The sequence below is a fragment of the Trachemys scripta genome, chromosome 10, assembly GCF_013100865.1.
Source record: "Trachemys scripta elegans isolate TJP31775 chromosome 10, CAS_Tse_1.0, whole genome shotgun sequence".
NCBI classification, from domain to species: domain Eukaryota; kingdom Metazoa; phylum Chordata; order Testudines; family Emydidae; genus Trachemys; species Trachemys scripta.
The window spans coordinates 80,248,309-80,261,394 of NC_048307.1; the positions used below are offsets into that span (position 1 = coordinate 80,248,309).

General features: G+C 40.5%; 1 protein-coding gene across 2 annotated transcripts in view; it reads left to right on the forward strand.

The window, feature by feature from the left end:
• The window catches only part of MAP2K1 (mitogen-activated protein kinase kinase 1), a 61,497-nt gene that overhangs the window by 32,801 nt on the left and 15,610 nt on the right, over positions 1–13,086 (forward strand). For both annotated transcript variants that reach the window (XM_034783518.1, XM_034783519.1), the window contains 2 exons: positions 2,931–3,008; positions 3,613–3,664. In XM_034783518.1, coding sequence (XP_034639409.1) covers positions 2,931–3,008; positions 3,613–3,664 — 130 coding nt within the window. The remainder of the gene's footprint in view (positions 1–2,930; positions 3,009–3,612; positions 3,665–13,086) is intronic.

Consider the following 13,086-nt stretch of genomic DNA (forward strand, 5'->3'; position numbering starts at 1 on the left):
TGCCAGCATTTCTCTAAGCCATATGGAGCCCAATGTTTAGAGCAATTTTTCTGTGATTAAAGGTTATTCAAATCTCTCCCTCGTTCATCAGGCAGAGGAGGTTTTGAACAATTTCTGTTCAAAGAACCACATTTTCTAGCAAATAAAATGGTGTTTATAAAAAGAAGGTCTCTTTATTTTCTGGGGATATTACATAGTGTTAATTAATGTTGTCTTGACCTTCTTTAAAGGAAATCTTTAGGGAAAACGTATGGTTGCTTAGGTGCATGTGATCTAATTTATTTTATTATGTGAAAACAGAATATGGTGCTATCCAATAATATATATACTTGATGCTTTAAAGAGGCCAATTCCCCAGAGCTGAAACCAATCACGAGGAAAACTGAGTGGGTGGAAATGCTTAAACATAAAAACAGGAATGATGATTGGTAATTGTATTAAAAATGCTTTGATAGATGCCCAAAAAACACAATTCTGCAATCATGAAAGAAGACTTCTTTTGGTTAAAAGCCATCTTGGTTAAGAGGGGAGGTGAAATAAGTGCATGCCGTGTGTGAGTGTGTATTACACATACAAATGGAGAAGCTGATAGCAATGAATACAAATACAGCAGTTAGGAAATGCAGACAGTTGATAAGGGAAGCTAATGTTATCAGTCAGTAGGAGTAAGAACAATAAGAAGGAATTCTTTAAATATGTCAGGAACAAAGAAAATCCTATCAATGCAGATTAAGTGGGGATTTAAATTATTGTCCTTGTCCAGCTGAAAATATCAGAAGTGAATCTTAACTTCAACTAGCAACTAGTGCTTGATAAGCAAAATATTTGGGGTCTGCTCTTAAAAGCTGCTGAGCACCTAGACTTTCAAGGCAATTGAAGGTAGCAGCACCTTGCAGGACTGGGGACTGATTCAAAGGTCTATTGATTTGCCTTGGAGAGTGAATCCTTCTGTCTGATGAATCAGTTTCTGAGAAAAAAAGGACTGCATGTTTTTTCTACGTATTATATAATGTATGTATTTTACATATTTTCCATTGGCACTCTTATTTATTTTGCCTGAATTCATATTTGATTACATGAATGTGAGTACAACATTTAACACAGGCTCATATGCACTTTTTAAAATCTTTCCCCTGGGAACGTTGGGATGCACTCCTTTGAATGATAAAAGCTTGCATTGTAGCTTGCATACTACACTTCTACCCCGATATAACGCGACCTGATATAACATTAATTCGGATATAACGCAGTAAAGCAGCGCTCCAGGGGGTCGGGGCTGCGCACTCCGAAGGATCAAAGCAAGTTCAATATAACTTGCAAGTTTCACCTATAACGCGGCACGATTTTTTGGCTCCTGAGGATAACGTTATATCAGGGTAGAGGTGTATATGGTTCTCTTTAGAGGTATGAAAAGTGACAGAGCACTTCCCACTGCTGAGTTTTGTAAAAGGAGGCAGAAAAATATTATCCCATGCCTGGGGGTATGATTTCAAGGACTCTGGAATATTGCAAATCATCAGCCATGTAATTGGATCTTGTTTTTGTTTAAAGAAATAAAATTTAGAAGTTCTGTTTTTGTTATGTAGTCTCTGTTCTAGAAAATCTGCACAAGGCTACTGTTGAATTTGATCATAATCGGTTGCTAAAAATAAGTATCATTTATGCAGCTTTTCTTCTCTAAGCTCTTAGCAACAGAGTTGCTTGAATTTGAAAGGGTGCAAGTGCATGTGTTAGTAACTTATTTAACTCTGGTAAAATGAGTGGAGTAGTTACTCAATGTGAAATTTGAAAAACAATTTTTTTTCTATTTTTTTTCCTATTGGTGAGTCATAGCCTGTCCCCTGTGTCTGCATGACATATTGGCATCTTCAGTTACCATAAATACTGTCTAGAGTTCATACGGTACTGGCTATCAGTGGGGTTCCAGGGAACATGCTAGTGTTATTTGTTGCAAAAGAGACAGGTTGACATTACCTGATTTCTGAGTGCAGTGGAGCTGATAAATAGTTAAATGATTCCCTATCTAGTGCTCAAAGTTCTTCAGAACCTCCTGTTAACCTCTGAGGTTGGTCGTCAGGTGTCTTTCATAATTGCTATACTGTCTTCTCAGAGTGTTCAGGAAATAGAATTACAGAATCAAAACATATACAGACAATGTATGAAAAAACAGTATATGGTTGTTGCCTTCCCTATGTTCCTTGTCTTAGATTATAAATTTTCAAAGATGTCAATCTCTGCGCTCTGTACATAGCATAATGGGTTCCTGATCCTGTTTAGAGCCACTGCGTGCTACTGAAATATACATAATAGACAGGAAGATTGTCCATCGAACTAGACTACTGTATTTCCCATCCAGATAAAATGATTTTGTGGTCTGGTCTTGCCTTTATCCCAAAGATCAACTCAGACCATCACAGATCACAAGATATAAACCTTCCATTCTGCCCAAATCCTGAGCATCTAAAAGAGAGACAGTGGCACCCCATGGACATGCAGAGAACAGTTAAAATGCATCTAAATACAACTGTAGACTGCAGAAAGTTTACTGCGCTCCTAGTGCTTTGTCCTGCTGGTCATGGACAAGGCCTCCTTAGTAAGGAGAATCAGCCTGTGCATCGTGGAATCATACAAGGCCAGAAGACCATTAAATAACGCAAGGGTCCACCTCAGTGGTTGCCAGGTCTCAGGTTGTTTAAACTGATTAGTATAAAACTGATTAAGCTTTTCTAATGACCAGTTGCACTTTTTTCCCCTGATACTCACCACTACAATATAAAGCAAAAAGGATAGTTTATTTCATCACAAGCAATGGGAAACAGCACATTGTCTGCCTTCAAAATTATAAGATTTTTTTTCCTCCCAGACTGTAGGCTTTAAAATGTTTTCGATAAATATGATTAATGTTTTAATATTCAAACACTTATTATTAGGATGGCGGGTCCTTGGATCAAGTACTGAAAAAAGCTGGAAGAATTCCAGAGCAGATTTTGGGCAAAGTTAGCATTGCTGTAAGTATATTTGTAATGTACTCTGGGAAGCAGGGACCAGATGTCTCCATATTATGTTAGGATAGTGCCAGATCCAGAAGGCAAAAGCAGCCGGTTTGGGGGATTGAGGAAAATTTAAGTGGGACAGGCAAATATTACTAGGCTTTAAAGTGGTTTTTCTTTTTTTTTTTTTTTTTAATACATGTCACCACTTTGTAACTAAGGGCATTTGGATGGATCACACATATTCCATTTGTGTGTGTTTGCTTTGATTTTCCACTAAGGGATGTCAGCTGCTGTTACTACCACTGGGTGAGAAAAGAACCAGCAAAATAATTAAAATGGTCTATTAAATGTTTTGAATGTTACCCTTTAAGTGTCTGTACTGCAGTAGGTTGTGTCCATGACATTTCTGGTGGTGGTTTGGTTAACATTATTCTCTTTTATGGGCAAATTGGAGTATAAATTTTAACATGACTGCCTTTTATTTTCTCTTTGAATTCTTGCCAGGGTGTATTGTGCTTTTGATTGTAGATGACATTTTGAAATTCTTGCTTGGACGAAACTCATGTTTTCATTTTTACTAGTTTTACAGCTTTGAAATGTTGAATTTTCTTTTCTCTAGGTAATAAAAGGTCTCACGTATTTGAGAGAAAAACATAAGATAATGCATAGAGGTAAGACCATGCATTATATCCCTGGCTTCTCTTTTCCTTGTATATTGAACATCAATAGAAATCAAGAGGGTTTTTTTTTTCTGTTTGTTTTTCATGCTTTTATGTCTCAGCTTGAATTTTTTTTCACCTGATGTATTGTTTCTCCAATCTCTCTTTCAACCATTAACCCTGTAGCTGGTGGGTGCTCTCACAACCTCAGTATGTTGCAGGTGTGATGAGCATTCTTTGAAATGTTAGCATTTCAAAGGAAATTCTCTGGTATGGGAGGCAGCTCGGCATGCGGCTTCCATCCCATCACTATGCAGTGGTGGTGATGTAGCTGTGTGGGTCCCAGGATGTTAGAATCACAAAGGGGATGAGGTAATATCTTGTATTGGGCCAACTACTGTTGGTGAAAGAGACAAGCTTTGAAGCTTACCATCAGGTAAGCCCAAGCCAATCAATGAGAGACATGTAAAAGTGGGTGTTTGTGTGATATACTCTCTTGCTTTATGAAGAAAACTGTTAAAATACATTATGAAACAGTATTTATGACATTATAGTTCTCTAATTGTAATGGGTTTTCTTCAGGTAGCAACAGGTCTATTAGCCATCTTAGCTAAAAGCTTTGAAGAGGTTTAAAGAAATACAACACGCTGCTTTTAATTTCTGTTAATTTCCATTATCACCATTAAGACTGCGGTTCCTCTTTAAATTAAAAGTCACAGGCTTTTAGTAGATGTCTCAGGCATTCATGTGCTATTTATAGAAGTCTACCAATCAGAAGCGCAGCCCTTTATATTTATTACCTAGTTTAATGGTTGTTAACAACATGGGTAATTGTTAAATCACATAAAAAAGAGGCAGGAGTTTAGTTCTAAATCTGCCCAGGTCTTTGAATAGACTTCACTGTGGGGTAAACACCCATATTGTTTCTTGCATCTTTTACCTTAACCTTTTAAATCCACCTGTTTTTTAATCGGCTGCATGTCCTACTAAATCAGAAATGGCGCTTGTGAAATAAAACATTCTGTAGTTTCTTAAATTACGCACCAGAGATGGCTTACTCTACATTTTTGTTGCCTCAGCTCATTGCAGTGATTACACAATATAGCTATCAGTACTGACCATTCACTTAGTCTCTTGCATCATTTAGGATTCCACAGACTTTTGGTTATAAAAATATTCCATTCATCAGACTAGTCACTTGATATGTGGTTGTTAGCAAACCCAAAAAAGGATTAATAGGAATGCACGTAGATGTGACAGATTGAAGAACCACTTTAAACATGATGCAATAGACTGTATTTATTACATGTTCTCTTTTGGGTTTTACTAACAGTTGAATATAGGCTTCTGCCAAAGAGATAGTAGGGACTTCATATGGATTTCTGATGGTAGCTGCAACGGAATGTAGTTCTTAGTTTAGCGCTTAACAAGGTTTCTTGGAAAAGAGACCCGCTGTTTTAGGGCAGACCAAAAATGTGACACTTGCGCGCTCTCAACACATAGGTCAGCAATGGCATAACTCCTTTGACATCAGTGGAGTTGCAGCCTCTAATGAAAGTGCAAAATTTGATCCTTCAATATTAAACATCGTAATGATGGGTGCGGGGAAGAAGGAGAATAAAATGAACTATATAGCAGTGTGGCTTTTTTTCTGTTTTGTTTGGTGGTAGTGGTGATTTTCAGGAGGGGTTGTTTGAGGGGGTTGTGTTGTTTTTTGAGATTTTCTTGTTTTTGTTTGTTTTTGCAACATTTAGACTTGCATGTTTTTGTCATTGGTATATTTTTGAGGTTATAAAAGGGAAAATCAAACCACACCACCTCTGGTGGTGATCCCATCACATCTTGTAAAAAGACATAGTTTGGCCTAGTCAGTAGTTGAATGGGAGACCTCCAAAAAAACACCTTTGTAGTATTGGTAATTCAGTAAGTTGGTGGCATTCTTTGGTCTGGCCTCTGTTCTGATGGAGATACTGGCTGCATTTTCAAAAGCTCCAAAATGACTTAAAAGCCAAGTACTATTTTCAACAAGGACTTAGAAGTCAGAGTCTCATTGAAAGTCAATGGGATTTAGGCTCCAAAGTCTTGTAAACATTTTTGAAAATTTTACCCTTGATCCTTTGTAGAAATCATAGAAATGTAGGCCTGGAAAGGACCTTGAGAGGTCATCAAATCCAGCCTCCTGCACTGAGGCAGGACCACGTCCCTGACATGGTTTATCTAACCTGTTCTTAAAAATGGAAAACAGATGATCACTGTCCTCTTTATAACAGTCCTTAACGTATTTGAAGGCTGTTATCCGTCTCCCTTCAGTCTTTGTTTCTCAAGACTAAATGTGGCCAGTTTTTTTTTTTTAACATTTCCTCATAGGTCAGGTTTTCTAAACCTTTTACCACCTTAGTTGCTCTGCTCTGGACTCTCTCCAGTGTAGGAAAGATGTAGACAAAGTGTTGTGCCCAGAATTGGACACAGTACTCCAGCTGAGGCTGCACCAGTAACGAATAGAGCGGGTTACCTCCTGCGTCTTATGTACAACGCTTCTGTTAATACCCCCAGAATATTAGCCTTTTTCGCAACTGCATCACGTTGTAGACTCATGTTCGATTTGTGATCCACTATAACCCACAGATGCTTTTCAGCAGTGCCACCACCTAGCTAGTTATTCCCCATTTTGTAGTTATGCGTTAGATTTTTCCTCCCTAAGCGAAGTACTTTGCATTTATCTTTATTGAATTTAATCTTGTTGAATTCAGACCAATTCTCCAATTTGTCAAGGTCATTTTGAATTCTAATCCTGTCCTCCAAAGTATTTGCAACCTCTCCCAACTTGGTGTCCTCTGCAAATTTTATAAACATGCTTTCCGCTGCATTATCCAAGTAATTAATGAAAATATTGAATAGTACTAGTCCCAGGACTGACCCCTGCAGGATCCCACAAGATTCCCCCTTCCAGTTTGACAGTGAACCATTGATAACTATTGTTTGAGCATGGGCATTCAAGTAGTTGTGTACCCACCTTACAGTAATTTAATTTAGACCACATTTCCCTAGTTTGCTTATGAAAATGTCCTGTGAGACTGTGTCAAAAGCCTTACCACACGAAGCTGCTCAGCACTATGCAACTACTGCTCTAAAAAGGGGTTTGGGATCTGTATCTGGTTGCCTGAGGCAAGTGATGATGGTGGTTCCTTCATTTGTTGTTGGCATGGGCCTGATCCAGTTCTTGGTGGGCTCAGATCCAAACCCATCTTACCATTCCAGGAGGGGCCTATTTTCTGCTAATTGTTCAGCTGCATTGAGACTCTCTCAAAAACAGGCATTCTCATAGGATTTAGGCCCAAGCGGGTAGAGATCTGGTGAGAATAGCTAGCGTTGTTTTATGGTACCTAACTGAACCTGAGCCCCACGAAAATCTGGATCTGAGAACCAACCACCACCTCCTTTCTAGTTTGACACTAGATTCTTACTTGTGACCAAGGTGGTCAGCAGTGTAAAAACTCGTGTCTCTTTTCTGAGTTAAATTCTGCCACAGGTTGTGTCGAGATACCACAAAGTCTGGGTTTCTGTTGGACAGTTAATGGTGATACTCTATTCTGTACCCAGCCTTTTCTACTCGACACACTGAAAACTCACATGATGGGAAGTGCTTCTTGCTACTTATAGACTCTGAAACTTAGTTTTAAAAGTAACTTGTGCTAATATTAGCACTTGTGGATCTCCTGCTGCCAGTCATTATCTTGGGATGCTGGTGTTAGTGGAAATCAATGAGAGATGGCAAACCACTGTTAAAGTGCAGTGAAAAACATTTTAAATAATTTGAATAAGAAGTCTGCTGTTTGAATTTGTTGGTACATATCAAGGAGCTACAGATGTCCTTTTGTTTTTTAAATCCCCAATAAAGCTGGATGGAATCTCACTTGCTGTCTCTGATACTGAGCCTCCATGTATTTGAGCGTAAGCTTTTGTGGGCTACAGCCCACTTCATTGGATGCATAGAATGGAACATATAGTAAGGAGATATATATACACATACAGAGAACATGAAAAGGTGGGAGTTGCCCTACCAACTCTAAGAGGCTAATTAATTAAGATTAATTAAGCAATTATCATCAGGAGAAAAAATATTCCTTAGTCTCTAAGGTGCCACAAGTACTCCTGTTCTTTTTGCGGATACAGACTAACACGACTGCTATTCTGAAACCTGAGCCTCCATTCTATCACCGTCACAAACAGGTGTCACTTTTCACTCCTCTGGTGGCTGCCATATAACACACTCAATAGCAGAAGTTTTTAATTAAAACTTGATTTTAAAAAGTTCTATTTCACAGTTAGGACATGGTGAGAATTGCATCTCTCCATGGGAGCTCGGTGAATGCTGCAAGGAGGAGAATGAGGGATTAATCCAAAACCATTGTAGTTAAAGGGAGTATTTTCATTGACATCGGTGTGCTTTGGATCAGGCCTACAATGGAGCTTTCTTTGTCAAATTGATAAAAATTTATGATCTTTCGAATGTATATCTTAAAGTGAATGCCAACGTGTTTCATTGTCCTGGTTGGTGACCTATTAAATAGCTTTGACTGATTTTTGGGAGTGCATTGAGGACGCTGACTTTCTGGCTTAGCAGGTGCTAGATATGAAGCATCAATCAGTCAGTTGATGTGAAGGGGCTGATTGTGTCATTTAGGAAGTGATCTCTTTTTTCTGATGTTGGGCTCCTCACTGGCAGTGTCATCTAATAGAAGTAAAGCAGGCAGTGCTTAGAATAGTGTAGTAGAAGCGAAGATGACACTGGCAAGGCGTGGATTGAACTAGTGCACAGGGCTAAGATGTAGTGGCACCTCTTCCACTCTCCTTCCTTGTTCTCTGGACTCTAAGAATCAGTTAATTAAAAAAAGTTTGTGTCTCTAGCCATTGTTGCCGGGATACACTTGGGTCACGTATTTGAGACTAACTGATGCTGTGACGGCTGCCTGTTTGCACAACCTGAAATAATTCTGAGGTGTGAAGCCCCGCCGTTCGTTTTGATGGGTGTTAACTCAGGTGCCCACTGATAATACCTTAAATGTCAACATTCCTTACAATTTCATTGCTCATCAAAGCATGTATGGAGGATGAGGGAAAACCTTCTTATGAAGATCTGCCCAAATCTACTGTGAGAGACAGCCCATTTGGCCCCAGGAGTGAGTGGCTTTGGTAGATACAGCCACTCCTACCCATATACATACCCAATAAAGGAGTAACCTAGCAGCACCCAGCTGGGCATCTCCACCTCCCTCCCAAGAGGGAGTCAAGCTCACAAACCCCAGTGGAACATCTGAGGCTCGTCAAGGGGAAGCCAGACCCAAGAAGCCCAGTGAAGGCAGAGCCCCTTCGTGTATTCAGATCCTACCAAGGGCGAGCCAAGCACCAGCAGCCCAGAGAACATGCATGATTAGAACTTGCACAGTCTGCCACGATGGGTGTCTCCGATGGGCAGAGCTTGGAAGAGTAGCACTCTATTTTCCAGACTGAACCCTGACCCCTGTCCAATCACAGAGAACAGGGAGCAATCCCATAATGGTCAGCTGGTGGAAGTCATCTAGCTCCATTCAACTATATAGTAAATCTTGTAAAAGGCATCGGTCAAAACTTAACATGATGATACTGTCAGGCTCTGACAATTTTTAGCTGAACTTTAGGGCCAGCTGTCCTTATGGTGGGTTGGCCTTAGCTTTAGGTTCGTAAATCAGATCAGCTCTGCTGTGGTAGCTTTGACTCTGTTTAAGTGCAATCGTCCCTCACGCTCATGGATGCATCAGAGGTTGCTCTTTCGAAGTGCATGGACCTACAGAAGTTCCTCCTTTACATTCCTTCAGTTTATCTATGTTATCCACTTACGTGTGCTCCATACAGCCAACGAACTATATATCCGCAAACAGAGCGTTTTGAAGTCCGCTTTGATGTGCTGTGCGTTAGCAGGGTCAGGAATGTATTCAGTTCACACACACTGCATATTCTCGGTCGAGAAACTCTTTTAGAGTTGTGGGATGCTAGGCAAAGCAGAGAGTTTAAAATACTATTAAGATGAATCCTTTGTACTTTAAGGTGATCCCACGAGCTACAAGATCAAAAGGAGGAGGAGCAGTCTGTATATTTCCTTATCTTGACACCTGTACATATCTGAGTTCCACTCAAGTTCCAAGGTGCGGACTCTCACTTGTCTTAGTGTAAGTCCCTGGTGAGTGTGGTACAGGTTCCTCTCTGTGCCCAATCGGCAGAGAAATGCCTTTGTGATAGCCACAGTTAAAGAGCTCAAGCAGCAGCAGCTCTGGAGGACCCAGTTCCGTCCTCAGTGTATTGGCCACCTGACTTTGAGGGACCACAGAGGGACACTGTATAAATAGGCTGACTTCATGCCCCACTTCTACCCCTTTATCCTGCTGTCTAAGGCACTTGGCTGATTTTTAAAGTTAAAGTAGCTTTCTTACTCCTATTTGGAAATGGTCTCATCTCCTGAGATTTCCTTGATCTCTGTCGTGCATAAAGAGCTCCTGGTTGCATATGGACCTGGAGCTGGGGTACTAAATAAAGGACAGCCCAAGCAAACTAAACTGCCTGGGAAAACTTAGGCCATGTCTACACTAAGAGCGCTTTGCTTATCTAGCTATACTGTTATTATACCAGCAAAGCGCTCCTCGTGTGGATGTACCTTGTTACCAACAAAAGTGCAGTTTTGTTGGTATCGCTTATTCCAGTTCCCCCAAGCAAAATAAGCTACACTAGTAAAAGCACAGTTTTGCCAGTATAACTTCATCTACACTGGGGGCTTTTGTTGGCACTGCTCTGTCATATCTCTTCGCAACCCTGACAGCCATAGCTATGCCATCAGAAGTCAGTAGTGCAGACTAGGCCTAAGATCCTATCACACACAGCAAAAAGTGTCAGTTATTTAAAGAAGATGGTACATATAATCAGGCATGTATTGTACCACGGTAAGTTCCCTTAATGGTGAGATACAAAATGTGAACTCACACCGTGGAATGAAAGTCCCCAAATGGTCCTATTTCAAATTGAAACGTGTATTATCTTTCCAGCAAATAATCCCTGGCAACTATGCTGATATTGTAAGATTACAGCAATCAAGTGGCTTTCTACAAAAATATGGCTTCACAAATAAATCTCTGCTGTCTTGGGCCAGTTTTTTAGTTGTTGTGGTTTGTGACCCAGTCATACGTGGTCCAGAAAATAGACCCCTTCAGGTTTGGATCCGAACCAAGAGAAAAAACATGAGGCAAGTTTGGATGTAAAGATTTTAATCAAATTCCTTTGCTCCTTCACACATGCTCTCCCTTCTCTGAAACTCAAAGATGTTCAGATTCAAGCCTCTGGTTCGGGCTCAGTTCTACTAATAACATTTATTAATACAGAATGTGCTTTATAAATCAAATGTTCTTGTCACCGTTTTTGCAGCTTTGCATTTAATTTGGCGTAGTACTGGTTGTTTTAAGCCTTCCCTGCCGTGCTGGAAAATAAAACAACTCCCCTTCCCTCCCTTGAGCTGCAGACATGTGCTTTCTCTTTCTTTGATGTATTTGAACAAAACATTCAGGATAATCTCTATTCTCAGGTAGAGTGAAATACAGAATCAATGTTATGGGCCTCAGCTATGTGCCTGTGTCCTTTAATTTTTCCAGACTGTGTTTCTTGGATGACATTGCACCGTCGATATCTTTTGGAGATTGGGTGGAATTAGGGTATATCTACTTAAGAAGAATCAATAGGTACTTGGAAACTGCATTAATGTAATTGACTGCAGCTACTGTTGGTCAGCGTAACTGACTCTACAGCATTGCGGGCAATAAAACAGAATATGGCAACACTACAAAAAAGACACTTACCTTTTTTTTTTTTTTTTTTTTTTTGTAAAAAATGTATTTTGTCATAAGATGTTAACAATAGAGTGCTCCTGAAGTCCAGAGCTAGTGTCGCTGGTCCAGAACACTTTCCAGCACCTAGCAGAATGGGGCCCTGACTTCTAGGCATTACTTGAACACAAATAAATAGTAATCATAATGCTGACCTGGAGAAGGAGAATGAAGGGGAAAGGCAAAACTTGTTGGTCACACAAAATTAGTTAGAGTAGTCAAAAGCAGGGCGAATGATAGACCTGCAGAGAGACCAAGTGAACCTAGGTAACTAAACAACATGACACTAAGCATAGCTACACTGGGAGGCTCAGCTTATACTAATCAGGCTGTGTCTACACTGCCACTTTCAGCGCTAAAACTTTAGTTGTTCAGGGGTGTGAAAAAACACCCCCCCCCCCCCCCCCGAGCAACAAAAGTTTTAGCGCTGAAAAGCACCAGTCTAGACAGCGTTTTGTTGCCAGGAGCCACACTCCCAACTATAAGGCTACCACCCTTCATTTGGGGGGGTTATTTTTTATCGCCGGGAGAGCTCTCCCCCGGCCGTAAACCATGTCTACACTGCCCATGTCACAGCGCTGCCATGGCCACGCTGTAATGTGGGCAGTGTAGACGTACCCTTAGAGAGACAGGTGGATCCTGAACTAGCTGTGACCTTTCAGGAAAACTATTCAGGCATCATTATGGCCGTGAAGAAGTCATTAGGGTGCATTAAAAGGAGAATGGAAAATGTTAAGCTATCTAAAGGCATAACTCATTTGGAATGCTGTGTTTAGTTTTGGTCCTCCTCTCTAAAAGGAGAACTGGAAAAACTTTGGAAAGAAAGAATTAAATAGAATGGACATAAGGCAGGGATGGCTGGGGAAGCGAAAAGGAGAGGCAGGTAGTGTGAAGAGTTTACCAAGCTAAGAGGATTAGGTATTGCAAGGAGTAAGTGGAGGTGTGATAAAGCAAAGGTACATATACTCTCCCATAATACCAGAATAAAAAGGCTCCAGATGATAAGGAAATAAATTTCCATACTGTGACTAACCCATGAAACTCCTTGTTGCAGAATATTAAGACAAAGGACATGATAGTTTTAATGTATTTTTATTGTTTGTTTTTTAAAGAAACCATCACTATGTGAATAAAAATAGCAAATAGCACCTGCAGATCAGCCAGGATAAAATTCCAATTGCTATCAGCTGTATTTTCATCTCACGCACTAGATGTATTTGGGGAATTTTACACACTCTGAAGCAGCCAGCGTTGGCCGGTGTCATCCACGTGATACTGGACTAGGTGGATTAGATAAGTTCCCTGTGTAGAGAACTTGTGGCAAGGCTGAACAAACAGATTTTTATAACTAGTCGCCCGCGCCGCTTCCTGCCTCCCTCATTGGCCTGGGATGGTGAACCGCGGCCAGTGGGGGCCGCAATTGGCCGAATAAATAAATAAACTGGCCCGGCCCGCCAGGGTGCTTACCCTGGCGAGCCGCGTGCCAAAGGTTGCCGATCCCTGTGTTAGAACAATGTACTGACGGTTGTG